General features: G+C 40.5%; 1 protein-coding gene across 1 annotated transcript; it reads right to left on the bottom strand.

Annotated features, from left to right (window-relative positions):
- Positions 1–32: 32 nt before the first annotated feature.
- Positions 33–27,794, bottom strand: zfpm2b (zinc finger protein, FOG family member 2b). Its single transcript, XM_046843656.1, has 8 exons — positions 27,550–27,794; positions 19,581–19,727; positions 17,117–17,221; positions 12,437–12,561; positions 10,169–10,265; positions 3,456–3,608; positions 3,034–3,258; positions 33–2,371 (listed from the first exon to the last, which is right to left on the bottom strand). Exons 1-8 carry the CDS (start codon positions 27,683–27,685, stop codon positions 228–230), a joined length of 3,132 nt encoding a protein of 1,043 aa, XP_046699612.1. The 5' UTR covers positions 27,686–27,794; the 3' UTR covers positions 33–227.

Genomic DNA, 27,794 nt, shown 5'->3' with positions numbered 1-27,794 from the left:
TTTCTGATATTCTAACAGCAAAAAACAAATCATACAGTGTAAAACTGGGTTTAATTCAGTGCTTCAAATATTTTTTAAATAAATAAATAAATACATACATCACAAAGAGCCAAAAATACCACACACAGCAAATATATATGCACTAGTAAACCACTGGAAGATAAAATCTCCTGATTTGATTGTCCTCTTGCTGTTGTATCACCGGCTGAGATGCACCACCGAGCTCCTCACTTCACGTGCTCAGTCGTGTGTGACGAGCAGTAAAACTTTTTGTGTGTTATGAAGTTCGACAGGTTGTTGAAGCGGATGTCGCAGGGACGGCAGTATTTGCTGTTAAGCCCTGCCGGGATCGAGCCGTGCATACTCCTGTTCGAGCTCAAGATCTCCTCCGTTTTGGATGCAGGTGAAGAAGAGCAGCTCTCTTTTGGATTTATGGAGATCTCTCGATCCGGGGAACCAGCTGTGAAGTGGAAGCTTGGGGTCAAAGTACCGTGAGATTCGTTTCCTGGCTCAGCGTCTTCCTGGAGATTGGAGTGTAATTTTGGGGCGTCCATATTTTCAGAGGCAACATGGCTGCCGTCTGGCATGGGTTGCTCTTTTCCGCTTTCTGTGCCTTCGTTTGGGCTTTGCTGCCTCTCGTTTTGTGGAGCGAAAATCCCTGTGGCGTAGTCAGCAGGTTTAATCTCATAGTACGGCCAGATCTGTTCGTCTGCTCTGATTTTCTTTGCACCACCTGGATAGTTATCGGAATTCATCATGCCGTGTTTGTCAGAAACGCACAGTTGGTTTTCATCAGTGTTGGCGCCAGCATTTCTGGAACATTCTTCCTTTATGTTTGGTGCTTTGTCCAAGACTGCACCTGGGCAGAAGTTCTGTTTGTGGCTCAGGTAGTCCTCGACTTTGTTGAAGCTGATTTTACACAGCGCGCATTCATGATAGTCCATGAGTCCTGAAACTTTACTGAACTGCGTAGCGCATTTTTTACTCAGATCTATCGGAGCGTCGACTTCCTCCTGAGCAATTGCGTTACACTTTGACACGAAAGCTGATTTCGTAACCGTCAAGGATGGTTCAGGATGCTTTGGCACCAAACCCTGGATCATAATACTGTAGCGGTGATGAAGCTGGTCCTTCAGACTCTCTACTGTATCCTGGGACATGCTGAGAGGATACGAATGAGACACGGCCGGATCTGGACTTGGCATCTTTCTTCTCTTTCGGGTCCGAAGCGGTCTCTGAAGGTATTTGTTGTTTGCGGCTCGTTTCGCGGGCGGGTCATGTCGCGAGTCGCAGTAGTACTGCTTGTGCACCACATAGTTCTCATGTCGAGCGAACGTGATCTTACATGCCTCGCACGTCGTCTGGTTGTGGTCCGGGTTGTTCTCAGACATTTTTGGACTCTTCGAACCTAACGCGACGGCGTTCTGACTTTCCTCCTTGTCACGTGGCGTCGACGCTTTTCTCAAGCTTGCTGGAAATTCCTCAGGTGATTTCTTTTCTCGTGCACTGTAGGGCTCAACTAGAGAAGTGCTGAACTGATTCGGATTATGGCCATTAACTTCAAACTGGTGGCTGGCGTTCAGCATTCCAGCTAATCCGCTTCCAGTTTTAGGGCTCAGTGAGGCTTTTTCCAGGATGCTGTAATCGTGAGACTTGCTGGTGTGCTGCCAGCGGCCATTACAGTAATGCTTCTTGTGAACTAAATAATTATCAAGGTTGCTGAATGCTATGTTGCATTCAAAGCACGTTGCTCCTTTTGGAACCAGAGCGTCGTACATGGCTGGGGGGAAGCTGGTGCCTCCATGACGGAGCCTGCGATGGACCAGCTCGGACATTTTAGCCAGTATTTCAGAAGCCTGTGGGACTGCTGTTATATCCTGGGAGAATGGCACGTGGGGCAGGAAGGGTGGTACAGGAAACGCTGGGGTCACATGATTCTGGATTGGAGAAGAAGCCAAACGAGGGCTGGAAGGCTCCGATTTTACTCTACTGAATGAAAAACCAGCTTTAATTCCAGACCCTACATCAGCCTTGTTCGCTCCTGGTGCCTGTTCGCTCTTCTCCTGCTGAGTGTTTTCCTTTCCCGGACTTTCCAAAACACCTCCGTGATCCATCGGACTAGCAACACAGAGGGAGTTTGAGTTCTCGTTTTGATCTTCTCGATTAGATTTGTTCTCCTGACCAGTGTGTCTGTGCAGCTCCTGGTGTTTGGAGAGATCTCGAGGTGTTTGGAAAGTGAAGTGGCACTGACCGCATCGAAGTCCTGTTGGAGACAGGTGAGTGAGGATGTGCGGCTGCAGGACCACCAGAGTGTCAGCTGTGTAGTCGCAAATCGTGCATTTCAAACTGCTTCCAGGAGATGTCTTCAGAGCTGGACAGAAAAGAAAGGACACATTATAAATATGCTACAACACACTGTATAGACAAAAGTACTGGGACAGCAATGTCTCTGGATGCAATAGCATTATATTTTCCCTTTACTTGAACTGGGAGACCCAGTTGCACAAAGCCAGTTCATGGGTTGGAGTGGAAGATCTCCTGCTATAGAGCTCTGACCTTCAAATCTACTGAACACCTTTGGAATAGATGTGAACGCTGACTGCACCCCAGATCTCCTCATCTCATTTACATCAGTACTTTACTAACACTCTTTTAGCTGAATGAATCCCCACAAAATCTTTTGGAACATCTTCCCAGAAGAGTGGAGGTTATTTTAATGTGGAACTAAATGTGGAACGGGATGGTTAAAATGCACATACCAATCTTATGCTCAGGTGTCCACAAACTCTCAGTTCTAGTGTTTTAGTGCACTAAATTTCTCTCTCTCCTGATGAGCTGCGGTTATTAAAACCTAATCAACGCATTCTGACCAATCAGAACCGAGAATTCAACAATGACAGTGGTTCAGCACACTCAAACCCTCTAATGAATCCTACCACAAACCCTTCATTAACAGGACACAAAAACCAATCTCTATAAAGTGTATCTGAGCTATTAATGTAAGCTTATTGATGTAAGTAAACATCTCCTCACCTGAATGTGTGGCCAGGTGCATTTTTAGAGCCTGTGGGCCCATAAAACTTGTGCTGCATTGTGGGTAAGTGCTGGTACGGGACGGCTGAAGGCTCGTGTTGGTCAGTTTTACTGAGGCCAGCTCAGGTTCCTTTGGCCGTCCGCTGCAATAGTACATGAGGTGAGCTTGGAGGTTCCTCTCGCTCTTGAACCAGATCCCACACGTCTTACAGGAGAATATGTCTTCTACAGTACGAAGAGAGACAAATGGAAATACATCAGTCAGATCTAATATATTAAATAAAAACATGAGTAAACCTTGATCTCTGCTGATTTGGGAAAAGAAGATATTATGAGTTTATACATTTGAACAAATATCAGGAGTTAAACACTGGGTTTCGTGTTTCATTGTGTTGATTTGTCCCTGAGAAAACCATACTCACTGTTGATGACGGCGTTCTGGAGAATGGATGACATGGCGGCTTGCTGAGGAAGAAGCTGGATGGACGCAAGAGTTGAGGAAATGTCCACCGCGCACACAGCAAGTTCTTCTCCCGCGGTAACGCTTCTCGTGGTCGAGCACCAGACATGTCCTCCTACGCAAATATAATTACATGTATGAACACAATGACGCAGCACATACAACACAGCACTGAAACTGTGAGCTGATCCTTACCCACAATTCAATGTTTATTTTTTTTTTTTGGTCAAATTTAGATCTTTTTTCCCTTATAGATTAAAAATCCTCCTCTGGCCAGAGTGTTTATTGTTATAAATATTTTTTTAAGTCAATTCTGATGAATATAAAAATAAAAGAAGAAACCCCTCATGCACATTGTGACCATTAAAATAAACACATTTTGAAATGAAAGCAGGTGAAAAAGTACATTGGACGGACAAAACTTGGTGGAGACCTGAGCATGAGATTGGTGACACTAGACACTGTGTCTCCATTTGCTTGTTATAATAACCTCCATCATCCCAATGGTGTTCAATGGGTTTGGATCTTTTTGGCAGGAGATCTTACACACTCTTCCAACCTCTGTGAAGTAGATCTTCACGGAGCTGGCTTGTGCACAGGGGCATTGTCATGCTGGAAAAGTTTTGGATCTCATAGTTGTGAAGGGAAATTTCATGATACTACATCCAGAGATATCATATACATTATGTGTCTCCAACAGTTTGGAGAAGAGCCACATATAAGTGAAAAAGTCAAGCCAAATACTGTAGTTTTCTTGATATATAAAAAAATTCTTGCTTTTTAACTTGAACATCACACAGGACCCTGCATAAGTCCACAGCTGAGCCTGTCCTTGTGGAAGACTGAGGTAAATTCTGAGGTAAATTTTTAGTTTGATGAGTTTAATTTGCGAGTTGTTGGTAAATATCAGCCGTAACGCCACAGTAAAAGGCCCTGCATGTGATGTGTAGACACACACTGTGCAGCGAACGCTCCAAGCTCGTAGCCTACAAGCTCGTCTTTGAAGCCACAAGAAAAACAAAACAAGCAAAGGGACGATACGGGTATGTGTTTTTTTCTTCATCCTTCCTTAAAGTAAAAAGGGAAGCGGACATCTCGGATAGAAGAAGCAGCGTCGATCTAATTGAGGCGGTGCGGATGAAACGTTCCACGAGAGTCGTTAAGAACAAACTCATTAGCGTGGAGGAAAAAAGGGAAGAAGAGCGCTTTGTGGACGAGATAACATTTATCTCAGAGAAAATGACGGGCTTTCTGTCTGCCTTCATCTTCTATTAAGGGGATTAAAGTTTTAGAATATGACTATTTACAAAAGTCTGGAGGGAGAGATAACGAGCCGAGGCATGATACGCCGCCTCTAAATGCTCGAATTAGGACACGCGCTAATTAGGAGGTTGGACAATGAGAACGAAGCTTGCGTGCTTTTGCTGTTTAAAAGACACGTTTGTGCTCATGACAAAGTGTCAAACAAGTACAAAATAAAAGTCTGACCTGGACTGGGTTTGTGTTGTGGTTCGGTTAAAATGGTCAGAATTGGAAGTGTTTAGAAACCTGACTTGAACATCTGCTTCATTCTTCTCTGTCTGTTATCTAGAATACACACTGTAATAGAAACCGACCCACCAAAACACAAGCATGGAGTAAACCTGGAGTAATTCTGCCTTCAGGTCCAGCTTTAAAGTTCATACATGTGCTGTAAATTCATAGGTCATGAAACACAAAGTATTGGGACACCTGATTTCCAGCCAATTGTACTAGGAGACCCAAACCTGGTAGAGCATGAAAATGCTATAAGGCTCCGACCTCAACCCTATTGAACACCTTCAGGATGAATGTGAATGCTGACGCCCTCCTCACCTCATCTACATCAGTACCTGACTTTACTAACACCCGTGGCTGAATGAATGACACACAAATTTCCACAAAATCTAGTGGAACATCTTCACAGAAGAGTGGTGGTTACTATAACAGCATGGGGACTCGATGTGGAATGGGATGTTTAAAAAGCACATACCAAACTTATGGTCAGGTTCCACAAACTTCTGGCCATATAGTGTAAATTAATATATATCATAATATCCACATTTACATGTACACATCTCAGATCACAAACATTCCCACACTGAATCAAAGACCTGCACCATCTGCCCATCACATCTGTGTCCTACTGATGACATCAAACACTCTCTCTCTCCTCTGATTTATTTTCGTCTCAAATTGGTATTTTCTTCCTCCGATTTCATCATTATTGCACTCTTTTTTCCACTCTTCCTCCCTCCTCTTTCCATCATCATTTATTTTTCTCTCTCCCTCCTTCTCTTCAAGCCCCTATTCTGTTTCTGGATTTTTGTTGCATCTCTCTCTGTCCCTGTATCTTTTTTTCTTTCTTTTTCTCCCTCCCAATCTATCGCTCTCATCCTTTGTAAGCTGTTTGACCGCTCCGGCGATGACCTTTGACCTTGATTGCCATTCAGAGATAAGCTTTTTGATTGATATGTCAGCACATCAGAGGCTCGACTCTCTTTGAAAGGATTGAACAAGTGAGCGTGCACACACACACACACACACACACACACACACACACACACACACACACACACACACACACAGACAGCCAAGTCGAACACCCTCCCCCCTCTCCCCCCTCTCAGCTCATCTTAATGAAATGATTCCCGGGCTGTTTATTAAACGATGGAATTTGGCGTTTTGCACGCGTGAGGAATGTTATCAGGCCAAAAACAATCGCGCCTGTGGTTTCACCCACATTAGCCACAGCTTTTTAAAAATCCAGAAGTTTCTTATCGAGCATGACACCTGCATCTCCGAATGGCACTTCCCTCATTCATTGGCATGTATTCGGGTGAACAGACTCCAAGGTGCTTTGTGGAGATTAACAGAGAGAGAGAGAGAGAGAGAGAGAGAGAGAGAGAGAGAGAGAGAGAGAGAATGAAAATGAGGGCTTATTTTATAATTTAGTAAGTCTGGACTGCATCCAGAAGTTTTTTTGTATCTTGTTGTTGTAATTAGAAAGCCTTTTAAACGATAACAGCTGCTGTAGAATATGAATATGGAAAAAGCGTGCCAGTTTTTTTTCTTAAGATAGACAGACTCGCCTCCTCCTCCTCCTCCTCCATCCTCCCTCCTTCCATCAGTCACATATCCCCTGCGTTGTCTTGTGTTCATTACACCCAGGCTGCTCTCTTCAGATTTGGTTACAGCTCTGCAAATGTTGTGTTTATTTACGTACGTTTAGAAAGTGCTGCTGGAATCAGTAAGACTGGAAAAAAAGGCGTGTACTCTCTGGTTCATGTCAAAGATGCAACCTGCCTGAGTGAAGTTCACGCTTCTAAGGTATTGGAAAAGTAGCCAAGCTGACACTCTTGGGCCCTTGAGCAAGGCCCTTAACACTCTGTGGTCCAGGGGCACTGTATCACAGCTGACACTGCGCTCTGAACCCCAGCTTTACACACAACTTTACTAAAAGAATAATCAATAACAATCTCTGTCAGTACTCTCAAAGAAAGAGAGAGAGAGAGAGAGAGAGAGAGAGAGAGAGAGAGAGAGAGAGAGAGCATGAGAGAGAGCGTGAAAGAGAGAGGAGAGAGCGAGAGTGAAAGAGAGAGCGAGAGTGTGAGAGAGAGAGAGAGAGAGAGAGAAAGAGCGAGAGAACGAGAGAGAGAGAGAATTACATGCATCCGTGCCGCTTGTCTATTAACAATAAAGCTTTTGGTGTTTACTCAGGGTGCCATTAGAATGTTTTCTTCTTCAAAATAACTGAACTCACATCTTCCAACCAATCAGAATTCAGTATTATGTAAACCCAGCTATAAAAAAAAAACAGTATACAGCTCATCTAAGTTTTAAAGACCTGGATCTGTGAATGTTCTTCTGTGTTGTGGAAAAAGGGTGACCTGACATTTTCCTGAAATGTCCAATTTAGAATAAAGAAAATGAAATAAAAGGCAATAGCTGACAATGTGTTGTACATTTGTGTGTGTGTGTGTGTGTGTGTGTGTGTGTGTGTGTGTGTGTGTGTGTGTGTGTGTGTGCGTGTGTGTGTGTGTGTATGTGTATGGACATAATCTTTCTGTAAATAATCGCACAGCCTCAGTGAAGGATTTCACTCCGTGACCGAGGCTCTATGCTAATCACGTTATTATCTGGACGAGCACGTCGTCTCTCGTCCTGCACATCTATGGCCATTTCATTATTTTCATACAGTAAGGTTTTAAGTCATTACTCTGTCAGTAACATAAAGCCAAAACAATTTCATTCCCTTTTTTTAAAAATCTCTGCATACACAGAATCGCTGCTCAGGATGTTCTCATTTTTCCAGGTAATGGGATAGTAGAAGAGAGTGAGGAAGGAGGAATGGAGTGATGCCCCCAGGAGCGGGCGTTTCTGCAGGGACAGGATTATACGTTAGCTTCCAGCACTGTTCTCGACTGGTTTCAGGAAAGAAAGAAAAAAAAAACTCAATTAAAACTTCTCCACTAAATTTGTCTATCAAACAGAAGTTCCTTTGGTGTGAGGAAAATATTTCAGTCGTATTAAATATTATTTGGGGAAAAGAAAAGGTTAGCATGCTAATGTCTGTATGTGTAATATTTTTTCCCCCAATTGTGAACCACTTTGGTGTGTTGCTTTATCAATCGGTCCGAGTTGTGTTGGGAGTTGAGACTAAATTCTAATATAATCCCTTCTTTCAATCTTCTTCTCTTTTATCTTTCATTACACCTCCAGACCGCCGTCAGCTCTCGCTGTCTCTCAGACAGACAGCAAAGTGTATGAGCTGAGCAGAGTAGACTGATAGAGCCAACGATGATAAATCCAAGCCTGGATGATGAGGTCTATACTATCTAATGACCGGAATGAAGTGAAGCTCCAGCCCTTTAAGCCTTGCCACCTCCTTCATCCCTTCATCTTCCACGATCAAACCCAGGATTTACGACACCAAGAAGCATCCGGAAGCTACGTACAGTAATCTCACACTTTCCCTCCTCCCTGCACCTGACACTTCCAGCGTGACAGTCACTCGAGATAAGAAACGTCTTCACCTGGATTGAGAGCAGGGAAAAAAACATAACTGCTTTATTCCCTCTGCTTTTTTTCACCGCTCGTGCACTTTCTAGTAGCCTTTCCTTTAATGTCCTGCTAGCTAATGTGCTACGTTAATGAACTCGGTCAGCTGAGTGACACAAATTTTCTAGAAAGTTATTATGCTTCTATGAATAACACAATAAACCACATATGGCATTTTTCTCTGCTTTCAGTTTCTGCGTACGAGGCATTGTGGGTAATACCACCATCAGGGCTCAGCATTTAATATAATTGCAGTACAATAATGAGACTTTTGTGGAATTGTGGTTCTACTGTCACACTGAAGTTTTTGGAAGGAGTCTCCAGTGTCAGATCTTTAGATGTAAGCGTTGTATCGCTGAGTTTTCCAGCGTGGATGTTTTGAACCGAGATCCTCAACTGCTCAAAGCTTTCTTTCTCTCTTCCATTGATTCGTTAACGACTCCCCATTCAACTCCCTTCAGTTCATTGTGATGTCTTTTAATTAAAACTCGTGACTCCTCGCAGGCACGCTGCTGTTCCACTACGCTGATAATGGAGTATGACATTGCTGGAGATGTTTGGCTATTATCCTCCCCCTGCTGTCGCTCTGTTCTCCGATTAAAAGTGATAACAGCTCTTAAATCTCTTATTTCCTCTGGTCCTTTTGCGCTACGCTGGAGATGTTCCCGCCTCAAACTTACACATGTTCCATGAAGAGATTAATCCATTAAGCCAGTGGAGATGAATGAGAGAGTCAGGGAGTTTAGGGGAAATATCACTTTTACAGTCGAGGCTAATAGAGATATCTTCATGCTCAATGAAAACGTAAGTACAGCAGCAGGAGTCTGATAATACAGCGGCGGTTTACATTTATTCCTTGAAAGCATTTGTGGGTGAAAAAAAGAAATGTTTGGGCTAGCGAGAAGGCCACACCTTCACTGTCACTCAGACAAAGAGGCCACACCTCCTTCACCATCACGCAAACAAAGAGGCCACACCTCCTTCACTGTCACTCAGACAAAGAGGCCACACCTCCTTCACTGTCACTCAGACAAAGAGGCCACACCTCCTTCACTGTCACTCAGACACAGAGGCCACACCTTTTTCACTGTCACTCACACACAGAGGCCACACCTTCTTCACTGTCACTCTGACACAGATGCCACACCTCCTTCACTGTCAGACACAGAGGCCACACCTCCTTCACTGTCACTCAGACACAGAGGCCACACCTACTTCACTGTCACTCAGACACAGTGGCCACACCTCCTTCACTGTCGCTCAGACACAGTGGCCACACCTCCTTCACTGTCACTCAGACACAGAGGCCACACCTACTTCACTGTCATCCAGACACAGAGGCCACGCCTACTTCACTGTCATCCAGACACAGAGGCCACGCCTCTTTTGCAGTGACTATCAGTCACAGCAGGGTCTCCTATCTATCAGGATCCAGTCTTACATATGAACAAGACAGGAATTGATGGAAAAACCCCATTATCAGTTCTTATTATTATTTTGGAAAATGGGTTCCATGAGATCTGTAAGGAAACATATCTGATACAGCAGCAGTTTTGTCAGCGGCTGAGAAGAAAATGATTAGTAAATAACCTTTACCTTTACTGTACACCACACAGTTATTCTTCGAGTCCTCTGCGCTGACCCACGTCACAGTCATCAGCCACTGTGGACCTCCAATCAGAACTAATGGCACCTGGAACCAGAGGAGGGAACTGGTATGAGTAACAAGTAAAGACAAACAAAGCCGGTTCTGATTGGTGTATATTACTTTTTCATGACAGCAGTTCTGGCATTTTTATAATTTTAAAGACCTCAAACACACAGTAAAGAAGGGATTAAATATGTATGGAAGCAGCTTCCAGTGTTCGTTCTTTTATACTGTCAGGTGTAACTCTGTATGTTTCCAATATGTTTTTTAAACACGTGAAGTCTTCAGGATGGAGTTGTTACACGTTACAGTTTCTCCGTAACATCACAGGCTGTTTTTTTGAGATGATACACCACAGGAACTATATGACACAGTAGCACAGTTGCTGTCCAAAAATCTAACTCAATTAATTAAATAATTGTAATTCTAAAATTATAGTGTCAAAAGTATTGGACTGACTGCACCCCCAGGCCTCCACACCTCACCTACATCAGTACCTGACGTTACTAACACCACTGTGACTGAATGAGCACAAAATCTCCACAAAACCAACCATTAAAAAAAAGATGGTGGAACATCTTCCCAGAAGAGTGAAGCTTTTCCAACAGAAGGATGGGGATTATGGAAATAGCACACAAATCTTATGGTCAGGTGTCCACAAACATTTAGTCTATAGGCCATATAGTGTGTGTGTGTGTGTGTGTGTGTGTGTGTGTGTGTGTGTGTGTGTCTGAATGACCACACTGTTCCTGAGCTCTCATCTCCTTTCTGTCTGGTCCCTTTGGAGATTTTAGGTGTGTAAAAGCAAAAGATGAAGTGCGAGCTCTGATCTTTAGCCACATTGTAGCCATTATCACCATTATCACTCATAGACGAGCAGGAGAAGAAGTAAAAGAATCCGAGTGTGGATTAATATCCAAGTCTGAAGCTCTGAATGAAGCTTGTGTGTCTGAGTGAACTGAACCTGTGTAACTTTTTCTTTTAAACAACACACAAATTATTACAAACGTCAACCTTACAACCACTGACAATCTAACAGATTCCTTTATAGGCATGTGTGTGTGTGTGTGTGTGTGTGTGTGTGTGTGTGTGTGTGTGTGTGTGTGTGTGTGTGTGAGTGAGTGTGTGTGTGAGTGAGTGAGAGAGTGAGGGAGTGAGAGAGAGAGAGATTACAGAAAACATTAAAAATCTAGAATGAAGCAGAAAAAGTAAGAAATATAAGTGGGTCATTTTGACCTGAACAGAATGTGTATGCGTGTGTCACGCTACTGTAAAGACTCCCTCTCTCTCTCTTTTTCCATCTTTAGCGCTCTTCTTCTCTCTCTCTTTCTCTCTCTCTCGCTGAATCCTCTTTTTTCTTATCAGGTCTGCGCAGGCCTCCATCGGCCTCTCCCCACTCTGACAGGAGCAACAACAAAAGCTCAGCGATACAGAGAGAGGAACCTGCCACGGGCACAGATTACCCGTCACACACACACACACACACACACACACACACACACACACACACACACACACACAGACACACACACACACACACACATTCACTCATCTCTTTCTCTGACAAACTGTGCACTCTGCATGCTCTATTTCCCTCAACTTCTTAACTGGACTCTAAAAAACTGTACTCTCTGTACTCATTTCTCTCTCTCTCCTTCTCTCTATCACTCTCTCAGTTTCTTTCTCCTTCTGTCTCACTCTCTCTCTGTCTCACTTTCCTCTCACCGTCTCTCTCTCACAATGCCTGTCTATTTACCTCTGAGTGTCTTCCGTTCTCCCTCTCTCTGTGTGTATCTATATATTATTGCTTGTCTTTCTTTCTTTCTCTCTCTCTCATGTTTCTCTCGCATCTTTCACTCTCTTTCTCTCTCAAAAAAAGCTTTCATGTTACCACTCTAAGATTATTTTCTCACTTCAGCATTTTGCAAAAAAAAAGAAAAAAGAAAACCACCATAATTTTTATACATTTCCAGTTGAAAGTTAATGTAAAGTCCATGAAACAACTTCTTCCTTCACAGAGCAGAAACCTCAAAACGAGCGGACACTTAAGACTCCATCCATGATCCTTCTGTTTTCTTACATGTGACTATGGAAACAGTAAAGGGGACGAGGACTCTGGCCTAAGAAGTTAGAATTGGACAGAGCTGTGAGATTAAACGATGTTATATACCCTTCTGCCCTACAGTGTGGGAGCTAGTCACCAAAAAGAGTCTTACGGCGTCATTTCCGCCAGAAGATCTGTCTATTTTCCCAGCGTACGGCCCCCATGTGGCACCTGGAGGAAGCGCCTGACGGAAACGAACGCTTCTGTCCGCTCCGACGCTGTCCATCTCCAGCTCTCCTGAGGGGAAAAAATAAAACAAGGCTCAGGAAAGTTTGAAAATTGCAATGATTTACAAAAATAAAAAAGGTAAAGCATTTTAAAGATCAGAAAATAGTTATAATTATATACACTGTTCTTCCCAGAACCTCAAAGTTGGAGGCACCCAATTGTATAGCAAGTCTTTGGACATAAAAACTTTCCCTTCACTCACTGGGAAACCCAAACCCTGTTCCAGTATGACAATGCTCTTTTGCACAAATCCATCTCCATGAAGCTCTACTTGGGTTGGAAGTGTGTAGAAGATCTCCTATCGAGCCCCAACCCTATTGAACACCTTTGTGATGAATGTGAAAGCTGACTGCACTCCAGACCTCCTCACCTTCATCAGTACAGCACTTAACTTTACTCAACACCCTTATGGCTGAATGAAATCTCACAAAACTCAAGAGGAACATCTGGTCAGTAACATGAAATAGAGACCAAGCTTATGGTTAGGTGTCCACAAACTTTTGTTGCATTAAGATTTGTATTGGTAATGAGGAAGCAAAGAGATAAATAGACAGACGTGCATTCGTTTAGCAATACAGTAGAAATATAGAAATTTGAGAATGAGATAGAAAATCACACACACACACACACACACACACACACACCTCATCAGGGACTTTCATAACCTCTTGATATCTGTAAAGCTGCTCTACAAATAAAAGAGTGAATGGAATTGAATTTCCAGTGATTTCAGTCTTGTGTGTTACACATTTACACTCCGCAAACAAAGCAGTTCTTTGAGGTTTGATGTTTTATCTTATACACAGTGTGGTGACGTGTACCTGTGAGAACTGCTGCATGACACCACACCTTCATCCTCTCTTTCTCTCTCCTCGAACATCTTACCACTGTACCTTCTTTTCTTCACATGTTTAATGAAGTCATTATCTTACATATTATACATACCTCATTTCATTCTCTTTAGATTCCAATTCTCCAAACACTACTGACCTGCACATTCTCTCTCTCTCTCTCTCTCTCTCGCTCTCTCGCTCTCTCTCTCTCCTGACCAACCTTGTTTCCTCCACATGCTAAATTAACCGTCTCTTTCTTACTTATTTCTGTTTGTCTATTTCTCCATTTCTCTATTTTTTCTCTATTTCTTCATATTTCTCCAACTCTTTTGCTCACATATTCCTTTCTCTCATTCATTCCTCTCTCTCCGTCACTCCTTCTTACTTTCTCTCTCTCCCTCTCTCCCTTTCTCTCCCAAATATCTGACCACTGTACCTCATTTCCTTCTTACACTAAATGAAGTCTCTATCTTTTACTTATTCCTGTCCTCTTTTTTTTTCTTTTACTCTCTCGCTCTCTCTCTCTCTCTCTCCAACCCCCTGACCACTACTTACCCGCACTTTCTCTCGCTCTCTCTTTCTCTCTCCCTCTCTCTAATCTGTAGTGAAGGACTTAAAGGAACCTTATCTCCAGGCTCTCCTGCTTCATTTCATGCTTGATTTACTTTAATTTGTCTGATAGGGCACGAGGATTTGGGAGACGGCCCATCTTTGGCGGCACTCTGATATTTCTCGGCCTCATTGTGGTGGGGTTTCAGTTCTCTCGCCTCTCCGCCGTGATTTCTTCAAGAGTGAGGAAAGGCAGGATGGAGAGAAGAAAAGGGGTTAGAAGAAACAGAGAGAGGGGGATGGAGGTCTAGTAGAGGGCTGGTTGAGTGCGTTCAGACTCGAGCAGCCGGAGAAGAAAAAGATTGTGGGAGTGTGGAGCGACTGCCTGATAGACTCACAACCACGCCGAGCTCGAATGCACCGTTTGTATGAGGATGTGTGAAATTCCAGTGTGGGAAAAGCTGGAGTGAGATTTTAATCCGTCTCAGTATTCTGTTCAGGAGAGGAAACGGTACTGAGGAATGGTGCTGGGTCCTAGAACTTCTACTCAGAAAGTCAGTACACGTGTTCTCAACCCCTGACTTTAGTGTAAGAGGTCACGTTAACGTGCTTCATCACAACCTCGAGTGTGGATAAAACACTCCATGCTTTTTTATACCTCTGCTTATATTTTCTCATTTAAAGAACGACACGTATATTTATTTTTTATCCGTTTATAGTAACGCTAAATGTTGAAACAATTCTTACTAAAACTACAGACTACATTTTGTGGATATGTGACCATAAGATTATGTGCTTTCTTAAACAGTTTATAATAACCTTCACTCTTCTGGGAAGATGTTCCTCTGGACTTTGTGGAGATTTTGTGCTCATTCAGCCACAAGGATGTTAGTAAAGTCAGGTACTGATGTAGGTGAGGTGAGGAGGTCTGGGTGCCATCACAGTTCACTGTGGACTGGAAGTTCTTCCAGTCCAACCCATGTAATGCATATCTTCATGGAGCTGGGTTTGTGCATTGGGGCAGTGTCATGGTTTGGGTCTCCTGGTTCAATTTAAGGGAACATTTTATAATAGTGAATCTAAAGCAAAAAAACTCCTTCCAAACCTCAACATATTATAAAAAACAACTATTTAATGGGAAGTATGTTTTCAGAAAGCAATCTGGTCCCTGTGTAATTTGTTACTATGGAAACAATAAAAAAAAAAAAAAAAAACTGTCCAAATCCTTTTAGCTCCAAACTTTAAAAAAAAAAAAAAAAAGAAAAAAAAAAGAAAAAAAAAGAAATTCCAGCGTTTCTTTTTTGGCACAGTTTGAATATGAAACTCAAAAACTCCTATAAGCTATGAGGCTGTGTGTGTGTGTGTGTGTGTGTGTGTGTGTGTGTGTGTACGGCTGATAAACAGAATGATGATCCAGCAACATGTCTTTATCCGGCGGCTCTGCTTTAATTAACGCCGACTTGTTTGCTGAGCAGATGATTAATACGCCAGCGAGAGCGCTCTAATTGAATACGGCGAAAACGCGGGCAATCAGCGAGCAACACGCCGCTTTGTTCGCCGTAGATTAGCCTTTTTATCGGTGTCATTATCGATATTATTATTAGCATTTTTATTATTATGAGGTGGTGTTTTAATCCGGCTGACAGGCGCCTCCACTGCAGGCCGGGTTCAATTCATCACCCGCACAAACTCGGAGAGAAATAAACATCCGGTTCATCTGCTTCGTCCTTTCCCAGCATTATTTCATTTCATTTAATTACAATAGTCGAAGCTAAAATTGTTTCGTTTAATGAGAGAAAGCTGAAGGTGAACAAGATGAGCTCTGGGTCACCTTCTCCTTCACACAAAACCACTGCTATCACTCTCTCTCTCTTTCTGTCACCAGGTCTCTCTCATTCCATCTCTGTATAACTGTCTTCATCTCTTTTTTCTTTCTTTCTGTGTCTCTCTTTCTTTTTGTCCATTCGTCCCTCTCTGTCTTGGTCCATTCACGAATCTCATGACTCGACTTTCTGTCTCTGTTCTTCATTGATCCGTCTCTTTTTCTTTCTGTCATTATATGTCTCTTCATTTCTCTTTGTCTATCTGTCTCTCTCGTCCTGATTCTGTGTCTCTCTCTCTCTCTCTCTCTCTCTCTAAATTGCCAGTTCTGCTTCATATTGAACTTTTCCTGTTGATCCCACATAAGAGCAGTGCACTAATGCTGCAGCAGAACCAAATCCCCAATGACCGTGACCACGACACCATGATGTCATCACCATGAAATCAACTCTACCAACACTATTACTTTTTATCACTTCAACCTGAAATAGTGTTAAAACATTCATCTGTAGTACTGAATAAATGATCCAGGGGCAAAACCACATGTACATTATCTAAAACAACAACAACAACAACAACAACAATAATAATAATAATAATAATAATGTTTAATCAGTTACATACTGTACAGCTACAAACTATGCATCTTAGGTTGTTAATCAGAGCTTCACACACACACACACACACACACACACACACACACACACACACTGAATACAAGTGGCATAATTACAGCTCCAGATTCACATTCCACCCCAGAAAAAAATAAAAAAACATCATCAGATAAAAAGTACACTGAGACTGATCATTGTTAATAAAATCTCATCTTACTCAGATAATCATGTTTCACTGGAAGGTAAAGAGAGAGAGAACGAGAGAGAGAGAGAGAGAGAGAGAGAGAGAGAGAGAGAGAGAGAGAGAGAAAGATGAAGCAGATAAGACTGAGATCTCTAATGAAGGCATTCATTTTGGCTCTGGAGATCATCAGTAACACTGTTTTGTGTTTAAGATGCAATATTTAATAGCAGAATAATGTCAGGAAACCTCCTGAAGCCCACACTGATGCTAACGCTGATCATGTGTAATCTTCTCACTTCTCTGGTACAGAAAACTTTATAAAAATACAAAGAAAACGTATCTCCTGAGTGTTTTTCATTATTTATAATGATTTGGTAATGTGTTATTATGAACAATTAGTTCTTTTGTAAGTGCTTTCGATTTTCAACTGATAATATCGATCAATAATTCAATTAATCAATTAATCAATTAACCAGTTTATTAAGCAAAGCATGTACTATTCAACTATTTATTTTTATTTTAGTAAAAAAAATAAGCCCTGTTATGCTGGAAGAAGAACTTACTCGGGCCGTCCCACTCCTCTGACCCGCTCGCGCCGCTCGGGTTTTTCTCCTTCACATGTCCTTCACTGACTTCTGTCTGGGCTTCCTGACTTCCACCCACATCTCCTGTAAAAGAGAGAGGTCAAAGGTTAAATTGTAAGGTTCTATATGTGTTGATTCACAGACACAGAGAGATATAAATAAACTAAATAAAATATTAAACTACAGCAAAATAAAAAAAATTGTGAAAACAAAAACAAACCTTTAATATGCTCTAAAGGATCCCCTAAAAGTTCAATAAGAAAGGTCTAAAGAAACCCCAAGAGAATGTCTAAAGCAGCCCTGAAGGAACCTTAAAGCAGCTCTTAAGGGACCCTAAATCTTTAGGGTCCCTTAAGAGCTGCTTTAAGGTTCCTTCAGGGCTGCTTTTATTAAGGAGGCCCTAAAGCTTTAAACTTTAAATCAGAACTAAAAAAAAAAAAAACATAAAAATGCTCCGACAGGACCCAAAAGCAGCCCTAAAAGTGTGTGTGTGTGTGTGTGTGTGTGTGTGTGTGTGTGTGTGTGTGTGTGAGAGAGAGAAAAGAGAGAGAGAGAGAGAGAGAGAGAGAGAGAGAGAGAGAGAGAGAATGTTGGAGAAAGAAAGAAAGAAAGAAAGAAAGAAAGAAAGAAAGAAAGAAAGAAAGAAAGACACGTCTGTGTCTCACTCACTATGTTAATCTCTGTGACTAAACTTATTGGAAATGTTTAATTGCAGGACAGGAACCAGCTATAGGACCATTCCTTAATTAAACAGTGATTAAGGATTTTCTGCCTCTGGCACTGACACACACACACACACACACACACACACACACACACACACACACACACACACTACCAAACACTATTCAGGTCACCTGTAAATATACTGTGTGCCATAATAAGTAATAGGATGTACAGTACAAATAAATAAAACACTCTTTCAAACAGTCTTTCACTGTTTACTAAAACAATCAATGACATTAATGGGTGATGTAAAGAAAAGAAAAGGCGTTAATGTTATCTTACAAAATATTATTTATGAAATGTCACGTTAATTGTGTAGGATGTATTTGGATGACTTTAGAGGCCTAAACCTGTTTCAGCATGATCCATGAAGATCTGCTTTACATGGGTCTTGGAGTAGAAGATCTTGAGTGGCCTGCTATAGAGCACTGACCTCAAACCTAGTGACCATCTTTGGGATGAATATGAATGCTGACTGCACCCCAGCACTCCTCACCTCACCTACATCAGTAGCTGACTTTACTACTGCTCTTGGGTATACCATCTTATATTCAGGTGAACACAGACCATTGTCCATGTAGTGTATGTAATTACAATAGTGGCTCATGTCTGCTACAGACACTTGTTAGAAAATAAATACTCAAATATGCATTTTTGTTTCAGAGCAGTTCGCATCTTCTTTCTTGTTTACAGCAAAACACAAACAAAAAAACCTGAAACGCGTCCCGAAACAGGAAGTGCATGCTAAAATAAATTACAATCTGTGTGCACAACTCGAATGAGCTCGCCTGCCTGGATTCCTTTCAGAAAGAACAAAAGACGTACAGACGTACGTTTTTCCGCCAATTCCAGAGAGAGGAAAAAAAAAGATTGCTCTTTTGAAAATTCCTCGCTGAGAGGCGAAACAGGTGTAAAATGTGTACGTGCTCCAATTTCCTCACGCCAAACTTTTAAGAGGAAATGCAGAGGCGTTTCAAAGAGCAGATTCATCAACTGTGAGCAAGAAATTAAAAAAAAAAACAGCATAGAGAGTAAGCTGAATTACGAACACTTCTGAGGATCGGGGAAAGTGAAATTGAATTTCAGTTCAAAGAGCTGAAGATTTTCTCCGAGGGCGAAATGACAAAACACTCGGTTAATGTTTACTAGGTACAATAACGCTTTTCGAGATGAGCTAGGGAGGAGCGGAGGCTCATCGGTTCCAGATCCACAAAGTTGCGAGCCCTTCAAACTTATGGAGGCCCAATCCAAAACATCATGCAGCTACAGACCAATTAATTTGTATATTAAACATCTAGAATGGAGAAAATTTTTTTAACAGCATCTCTTGTGACTGGTGTTATTATTTTTTTTATTATGATCTCCTGAGATTTTCCACACACAGCACAGAGTGGCGCAAAAAAACAAAAAACAGCACCTCTAAAGTGGAGGGTCTGCAGAGCTGAACACCTTGATGGTGAAAGAGAAGAAAACGGAGACGAGGAAAAAAATCTCGTCTCAATAATAACTCAGAGAAGAGAAACAGAGAAAACAAAGAAACAACACGTCGGACCAGCCATTTCTGAAAAACCTCAAACCTTAAATATATATATATAGTCTCTCTTTAATAACTAAAACTATTTATTTTAGGGAAACTACAGTGGTGTAAGAAAAATAAAGCACACTGTGGTTGGCTCACAGTTGTGTGATTGAACAGATTTTAATATAACTGCCTCACCTTCGCTAGAAACGTCCTCGTTTTTAACCTGAAAACTTTCAGGTTCCAAATGGAACTGTGTCTCTTGGTCTACACTCGTTTCTACGCCATTCAGGATCTCTTTCTCGTCGTCCTCCGATTCCAACATTTGTCCGTTCTCAAGCCCACCTGCACGAGAAAAAGCAAGAAAAACAGTTATGCCGTTTCCTGTTTTATAAACTACAGTGAGGATGAATTTTACACTCAAATACATTCAGTTATATGAAATTATTAGATTTAATTAATAAATCTTTTTCATTCAAACTTATTTATTCACCCTTGAAAAACAACAACGGTGAACTTGTACGTAGATGCATTCAGGGAAGGGCTTTATGGAGGTCTGAATCTGAATAAATATTACAAGAGATTATCAAAAGTGGATTGCTTGAGTGGCTAATTTGTGGTTGTAGCTGTAAACTAGCAGCTAGTAAAACTTAAAGACTGAGGTTAAAGTGAAATCCATGGATTTTCTGTCAGTATGATTTCGACAGTGTTGTGTATGAGTATGAAATTTGGACTCTGCATGCTTCCCTGTAGACGCTAACACACACACTGCATCAATCACACACCGGGGCTCTTTGGCACAGGATTCGAGCACCTCAGCCTGGATGGCATGACGCCTAGATCTCGCTAACACAGACAAAGATGAGGAGGCATCTGCTGAGGGATGAATCCTAGTTTAGACCTGCCATTTTTTCTTTTTTCACAGCATTTAGTAGATATATATGAATCTTAACTCTTATATGTTCACTCCAGATATATTCTTCTATCTATCATACAGTTTTATCTAGTGTGACATGGCATAATGTTGGTGATGGAAGTGGTTGCTAATTCACATTTGGCTGATATACAAATTGCCAAATTTACAAAATATGTAAATTCCGCACTACAGCATCACCGTGAAGCACATTGCAATCTCATAGCTTCAGTGTTCCTGGTTCGATCCTGGGCATGTGGTAGTCCATGTGTGATGTTTCACCTATTTTACGTGCCCATAAGAGTTCTCCTCTGGGTTCTCCAGGTTTCTTTGTACCTCAAAAAACTTCTTTGTGTGTGCCTTAGCAATGCAAAATTCCCCTTGGTTGTGAACGTGTGCGCGCACGCAAGTTGCCCTGCAATGGACCGAGGTCCTTCCAATGTTTTCCCGGAGCTGCCGGATTTACTCCAACAAACAAAACAAAAAATGCTGAAATTCTGGACTCAATTTCAGACTTGTATTCCGGACTCAATTACGCAAATAGATGTACAAACTGCAGAGACGTTAGAACTTTTGGAGAACTGGTACTTTTGTGGTTACGCTAATATGTTTAAATTCCCATACAGAGAATTAATCAGATTAAAACTTATAAGCACCCAAAATATGTGATTCATTGATTCAGTGATCTCAGAGTTCCCCTAATCCCTGTTTGCATACAAACACACACACACACACACATTGTTTTTCCTGAATGTGTAAATGAGATTAAAGCAGTGATTATACAGCAGCGAGACATGAATAGAACCTGAAACGCTGCAGCATATTAATAAAACTTCTCTCTGCCACTTCCTTACACGAGCCGAAATTTTAACATCAGTAATACGATCACAGAGAAAAATCACATCATGCTAACTAACAGCTATTTACGATTTAAAGATTAGAGTTATTGGTACTTAGAGTCGCTTAATACATTACAGTGTCTAAAAAGATAAATCTGGCTGTGTGGTCCTCCCTACATGGCTAAACCTCCACCTAAACCCTGTTAAAAATGAGATTTAGTCTGTTTATAAAATGTCTCCAATGATTCTAAAATCTCGTTAGAAGAAATTATCAATCGGTCCAGTAAGCAGCAAACTTCCATCACACGGTACATGAAATCAGAGCAGCTTGCTAACTATGTGTTTGTTTGCTTATTGAGCTTTAACGCCATGTTAGCATCAGGGCTATGTACATGGCAGACATGTTATTATCAAATTCATAACATTAAAATTAGTTTATAAGACATTTCTGCTTTACATGAAACAAAAAAAAAGTAAAACACATGCAGGTGAAACATATTTCTGAATTAAATCATTTCCTAGTAGTATCATAAAAGTTACATGTGTTTTAATAGTCAAAGTGACCTGACATGAAAGGTATAAGGTTGGAGCTTCAGCTATTAGCAGAAACCCATGTGCAAGTCTTCAGTGGCCAAGTCAGTTTGGTCATGCTTCGATTTTAACTAAAAAGACACTTTTTTAGTACTAGGGCAATTTACTATTTTTATAAACGTCCCATTCCTTCTGCAATTTGTTTGTGATGTATAAGTGAATAAATGATCTGAGGTCAGAAGGTGGTATTTCACAGTCAGTTATTTCCAGTTCATGTGCTTCCTGGCAGCCGTATCTTCTCGCTCACTTGCCAGTCAAACCAATGTGACTCGGAACCCAGACATTAAAGTTTTTCTTCTTTAAATGGTCTAATTTTGTTAAAATTTTAACAATAATTGGGGTGGTCAGTCTTTACAGCTTTAAGTGCTTGATGGGACTGTGAGTCAGAGGCAATATAAAAGTTCTGTTTTTGACCCTTCTGAATATTTTGCTTACTAGATAAACTGATATAAAACAACATAGCTTAAAGGTTATAAGCTACATTTATCTGATATTTGCAGGAAAGACAAAAGTGTTACAGTTATTAGCTAACTAGACTATAGAGAGAAGACTTTGTGGATCCCTGGACCTAAGATTGGTTTGTGCTTTCTGAACACCCCATTCTTCATTCAGTCCCTGTTTCCTGTTATTATCACCTTCACTCATTTGGGAAGATGTTCCACTAGTTTTCATAGAGATTTGTGCTTAATCAGCATCATCCTCTTAAGTAAAATCAGGAACTCATGTAGGTGAGGAATTCCAGGGTGAACTCAGCGTTCCAATTCATCCCAAAGGTGTTTAATGAGGGTTGAGGTCAGAGCTCTACAGCAGGAGATCTTTCACTCCAACCCATGCAGTTCATGTGGCTGACTTTTGTACTGGGAACAGTCATCCTGGAACAGATTTGGGTCTCCTAGTTCAAGTGAAGGAAAATGTAATGCTACCACATCCAAAGTCATCCTATATAATTGTGTACCTACATTTACTCTCGTTAACCAATTAGAACAATGTAATTAATGATAATTTGGTAAATGTTACCGTTGCTTGCTAACAGCCTAAAATGGCAAAAGCTATTTGCCTCACACGCTAAGCAGCTAAAGCAATGTATCTGTGTGTGTGATTTGATCTCAGTCACAGAGAAGAAGCCCAGATAAAATTAACCCGTGTGAATGATAACGTTAAAGCTAAATTATTTCGCTGTATAGAAACATGCATCATGCGGCAGTTGTAGAGTCGAACAAAAAAAGAAAGTAAAAAAAAGAAAGAAATAGCGACAAAAAAAATCATTTTCTAGTACTGAAAGACACTCTTTCATTTGTCATCATGATGACCCTGACGAGCTTGGCAAAAAGGTGAAAAGGGGTTCGATTCGAAAATCTATGTTCTGTCTAGTACTTTCAAAAGATGCAAAAGACTCTGAACGCAGGGTCTTTTGACCCGTAACCCAGACGCAACGATCGCACTATTGTTTCTGTTTAAAAAGCACTGATAATCAGACAGCATCGAGTTTCCTGGTTCAATGATGGAGTGAGTGATAAATGTCTGCTGATACTGATTAAGGGCTGTCGAATAAACATCCTGTCGTCTTCTTTTCCTCACAACGTCAACAATGTTAACAAAACGAAACACAACTATGTCCCTATGAAGGCTTTTCAACACAAGCTTTATATACACAAGAAATTAATATCATTTGACATTCCAGGCACAAATCCACAGGCACAAATCCACAAATATGGCTTTTGAACAAAAATAAATCCTAAATCAGGCACACTAACTTTAGACATTGGCCAGCAAGCTGGCTAACGTTGATCCCTACGGCTTATCTGTATCTGATGAGCCGTCTTGAGTCAGAAATTAAATATTCTTAAAAATATCAAGTCTACTGTAATACACATTTCAGTGGGACTGTTGTTAGAACTGGAAATTAACATAGCAATTAAATAAACAAATGACCTCCAATACACACGTCCCACTGAGGTTCTACTCAACATCAGCACTCTGGAAAGCACACTGCAGTTTCCAATCACATTCAAACGATTATCCATTGTATAAATATTGGCACGCCTCCAGTATCCACCCATCTTTTTTATGTTAATCCTAGACAGAGTCTGATCCAATGTCTTCTTCTTCTTCTCTGATTAACATCGCTGCTATGACTTGATTTACATTTTCTTTTTCGAAATAAATAAATAAAATAAAAGAAGAAGATGAAGAAAGTGCTTATGAAAGCTTGGAGAGAAACAGTTGGCTCCTCTCGCTCTCGTATTGCATCTTCTTCCTGCTTCGTAGGCCAGCGAGCCACAGCACTTCATAGCTCATTAGTGGTGAACAGATGCTGCTGAGAAAAGCTGGCACGCAATAACCCCCTGCTTTATATTAGACCCATCTCACAGAGACGGAGCGCTGACAGTTGGCAGATGAAGATAATCAAAATGGGCTTTGGGAAATATAAATAAAAAAGTAAGAAAGAAAGGAAGAAAGAAAAATAAAGATGAGCTGACAAACCTTGACGTCTCTGGGAAAAAAAAGGATATCGTAATGAAAGAAACTTATCATATTCTGACAGCCGTATGTCAGCGAAGGAAAGTGACGAAAAAATTCACAAATAGAGAGAGAGAGAGAGAGAGAGAGAGAGAGAGAGAGAGAGAGAGAGAGAGAGAGAGAAAGAGAGAGAGAGAGAGAGAGAGAGAGAGAGAGAGAGAGAGTCAGAAAGTCTGTTCTGATAAATCATGATGTTCAGCAATCTTGAGAAACTCGGATGAAAGCTTTCGTGGTCCTCTTAGAGCAGGTAAACCAATCCTTCACAAAACCTCCTAAAACGTATAAACGTTATCTCCACTCCGAGATCACGACAATTATCTCAATAACACTGTACACCGATCATCACTAACTGATAAAACACACAAGAAGAATATGTCTCTGGATATAAACTCTGGATGCTTCCATTCAGGAGGTAAAACATTTGGAGTGATGAGGTAACAAACAAAACACCAGTTTCCACTTCTCTACTTTTTTTTGCCTTGAGAAGTTTGCAGTCTGTTTCCTCCCCTCAGAAGCAGCTTCATCAAAATGTTCACTTATTGCTGCTCATCTGTTCTGAAAGAAAACTTTACACTATAACTTTTCCAAGTGGGACTTTTCCAGCCATGTGGTTCGTCTCTGAACTGTTACCACACAAATAGAGGCACAGAGAGTATTAGCATTAGCATTAAATCGTCCCTTCATAACAAGGAGTGGAAGATCTCCTGCTATGGAGCTCAAACTCTATAGAACACCTTTGGGATGAATGTGAATGCTGACTGCACCACCAGACCTCCTCACCTTCTCACCTACATCAGTACCTGCCTTTACTAACACCATTATGGGTGGATGAGCACAAATCTCCACAAAATCTAGAGGAACATCTTCCCAGAAGAGTGGAGGGTGTTAACAGAAAATGGAGACTAAATGTATAATAGGATGTTGGAATCTTCTGTTAAAAAAACTGTTGTATGGTTCTACATAAAACCTTTAAGAGTTCTGGAGGGACTCATTAAACAGGAGTAAAACACTTGTGTTTCTCTGACAGGAAGAACATCAACTTAAAGCTTGTGATGAAGTAGAGTTACAGCTACCACCCTGATCATTTATTCTTTTTATCACTGGTGTTTTATTTATTTAATACAACAGCTGTTTAATTCCTGCACACATGGCAACGCCTTACTGTATAAGGTTTCACTGTGGACTCATTTAGGAGTCAGATTATCATTGAGAATTCAGTGGTGAAAAAAATGATACAAAAATTATAATAATTAAACAATTCTCCCATGTCATGTTTGACAATCAGGTGTTTTTATATTAAAATTTTATAGGAAGATTTATTCATAAAAAAATGGGGATTACGATATGTAAAGTAAACGACATCATCATTACATTTATTTCATTAATTTAATTTTATTTATTTTTTCATTCCATTTTGATCTTCTCATGAGGTCATTCAGAATGGAAAAGCTCCTACCGTGTACCTTCAATGCAGTAGCTCCTTATAGTACTATGTACAGTATAAAAGTTTCACTGATAAACGCCTGGTGAGGGTTTTGTGTCAGCAGCTCATCAGCCGAGACGTGAAAAAAAGGCCACGATTCAAATCGACTCGTTCTCTCAGGAAGACGACGCAGCGCTTTTCCCTCATCTTACTCTTTTAATCCACTGTCATAGATTTATCCCACCAAAGGGGGGGGGCAAATTTACTGCCCCGCCGGTCACGAGGCGGGCGATAAGGGGGGGAATAACAGCTGGTTCGGCTCAATGGAGTGAAAAAGAACTGATAACGGATGATAATATGCTCCTACCTCGATATCTGCCTTTCAGATCTAACTCTTATTACAATAAAAACCCCAGTGCTGGGAGGGTTAAGGAGGGTGGAGGCAGGAGTGAAGCAGAAAAGATGACCCTATCACTTCAGAAGAATACGAGATGGAGAAAAGGGAAAGAAAAAAAAACAGATTTTTTTTTGTTGTTTTTATAAAGCAGGGTCAGGAGTAATAACAGAATTTATCACTATATTATCAGAATATCCAGAAGACCTAATAAAGAGAGAAGATTTTCTTTGTCTTATCGTCCGGAGAGGATTATCAGTGCGGCGCAGATTGCAGAGCTGGAATTTTAATGGCAATAATCGTGTGTGTGATGATATCTCCGCTCCCACACACACTTACACACACACACATGCTTTATCAAGTCCATTATCTGTTCTTATCGCTGCAGTCATCAGGGCAAATTAATGGAGCTCTTTCAGCACTCGCTCTCTTTATCTGTGCACCAGAGGGACGGTGTGAGAATGGAATAGGCAAAATATGAAAATACTGGGGCAATTGCTGAGGTTTAGATAAAGGGGCAATATGATGAGAGAGAGATAAAAAATAAAAACCCAAGAACTACATAATGACCTTTTTGTCCTTTATAATAACTGTGATGGAACCTGATGCCTCAAAAGTCTCAACATGCTTCATAAACCAAATCCAAAACCCAGATACAGGTATAATTATCACAAATTAAGTGTCATTTTAATGACATGCAGCAGAATAAGAAACTATACTAATACTATAAATTATACAAATTATTACTCTATATAAGTAGCATTAATTCTGCTTTAGAGCCAATAATAACTTATTTACATGCACAAATTATGTCTCTCTCTCTCTCTCTCTCTCTCTATATATATATATATATATATATATATATATATATATATAAATATTATTTAAAAAATATTAATTAATTAAAATAAATAAATAAAATATTCCACTAAATATCTAACGCTACCTCTTTTTTAAAAAAATTAATATTCTTATAAATATTATATTATTTTTTGATTTGCATAAATATCCATATTTAAGATGTTCTACTGTCTTATTATTAATTATTTGATCTTATAAAAAAAAATAGTCAAATAGATTATGTTAGTGGATCAAGATAATCAGAATGTTTCTTTTATTTTTATTTATATATATTTATTTTATTTATTTTATTCCAGATGTATTATTTTGTAAAGCATCTGCTAATTTTATTGTCAAAACTTTGCATTTGTAGACTTAAAATAGTGTATAAAAGGATTATTCTGGAAGCAAAAAAATAAATATAAAACCTATGACAACAACAACAACAACAATAATAATAATAATAATAATAATAATAATAATAATAATAAAGTTCATCTTCTTTCCTAAGGCTTCACTATGATTATGAAAAGTCCGACACGCACAGTTATAAGACATAAACACATAACTAAGAGAAAAACAGAGCTCTATGTCCATGCATAAAGAGATAATAAATATAAATATTACTATAATAAAAGTAAATAAACCTGAATTAGGAGCCCGGTGGCGTTTGAACTGTCGCGGGTTACTCTGTTTCCTCCGGGACATGTCTGTGTGCTGCTCAATCCAGATAATCTCACTTCTCTTTATAAACAAACCCAAAGCGTCAAACACAAGACGCATAAACGAGCAGAAGTCTTCCAGCAGTGAGCGCTTTCAATCCAGCCGCAGATCCGCTCCACCACCACCCGCACACTGACCGGAGAGAGAAACGCGGTGCGCTTTTTCTGTT

This window comes from Silurus meridionalis, chromosome 29 (genome assembly GCF_014805685.1).
Source record: "Silurus meridionalis isolate SWU-2019-XX chromosome 29, ASM1480568v1, whole genome shotgun sequence".
NCBI lineage: Eukaryota > Metazoa > Chordata > Actinopteri > Siluriformes > Siluridae > Silurus > Silurus meridionalis.
The sequence above is the reverse complement of the archived record's forward strand: the minus strand, read 5'-3'. Positions and strand labels throughout refer to the sequence as shown.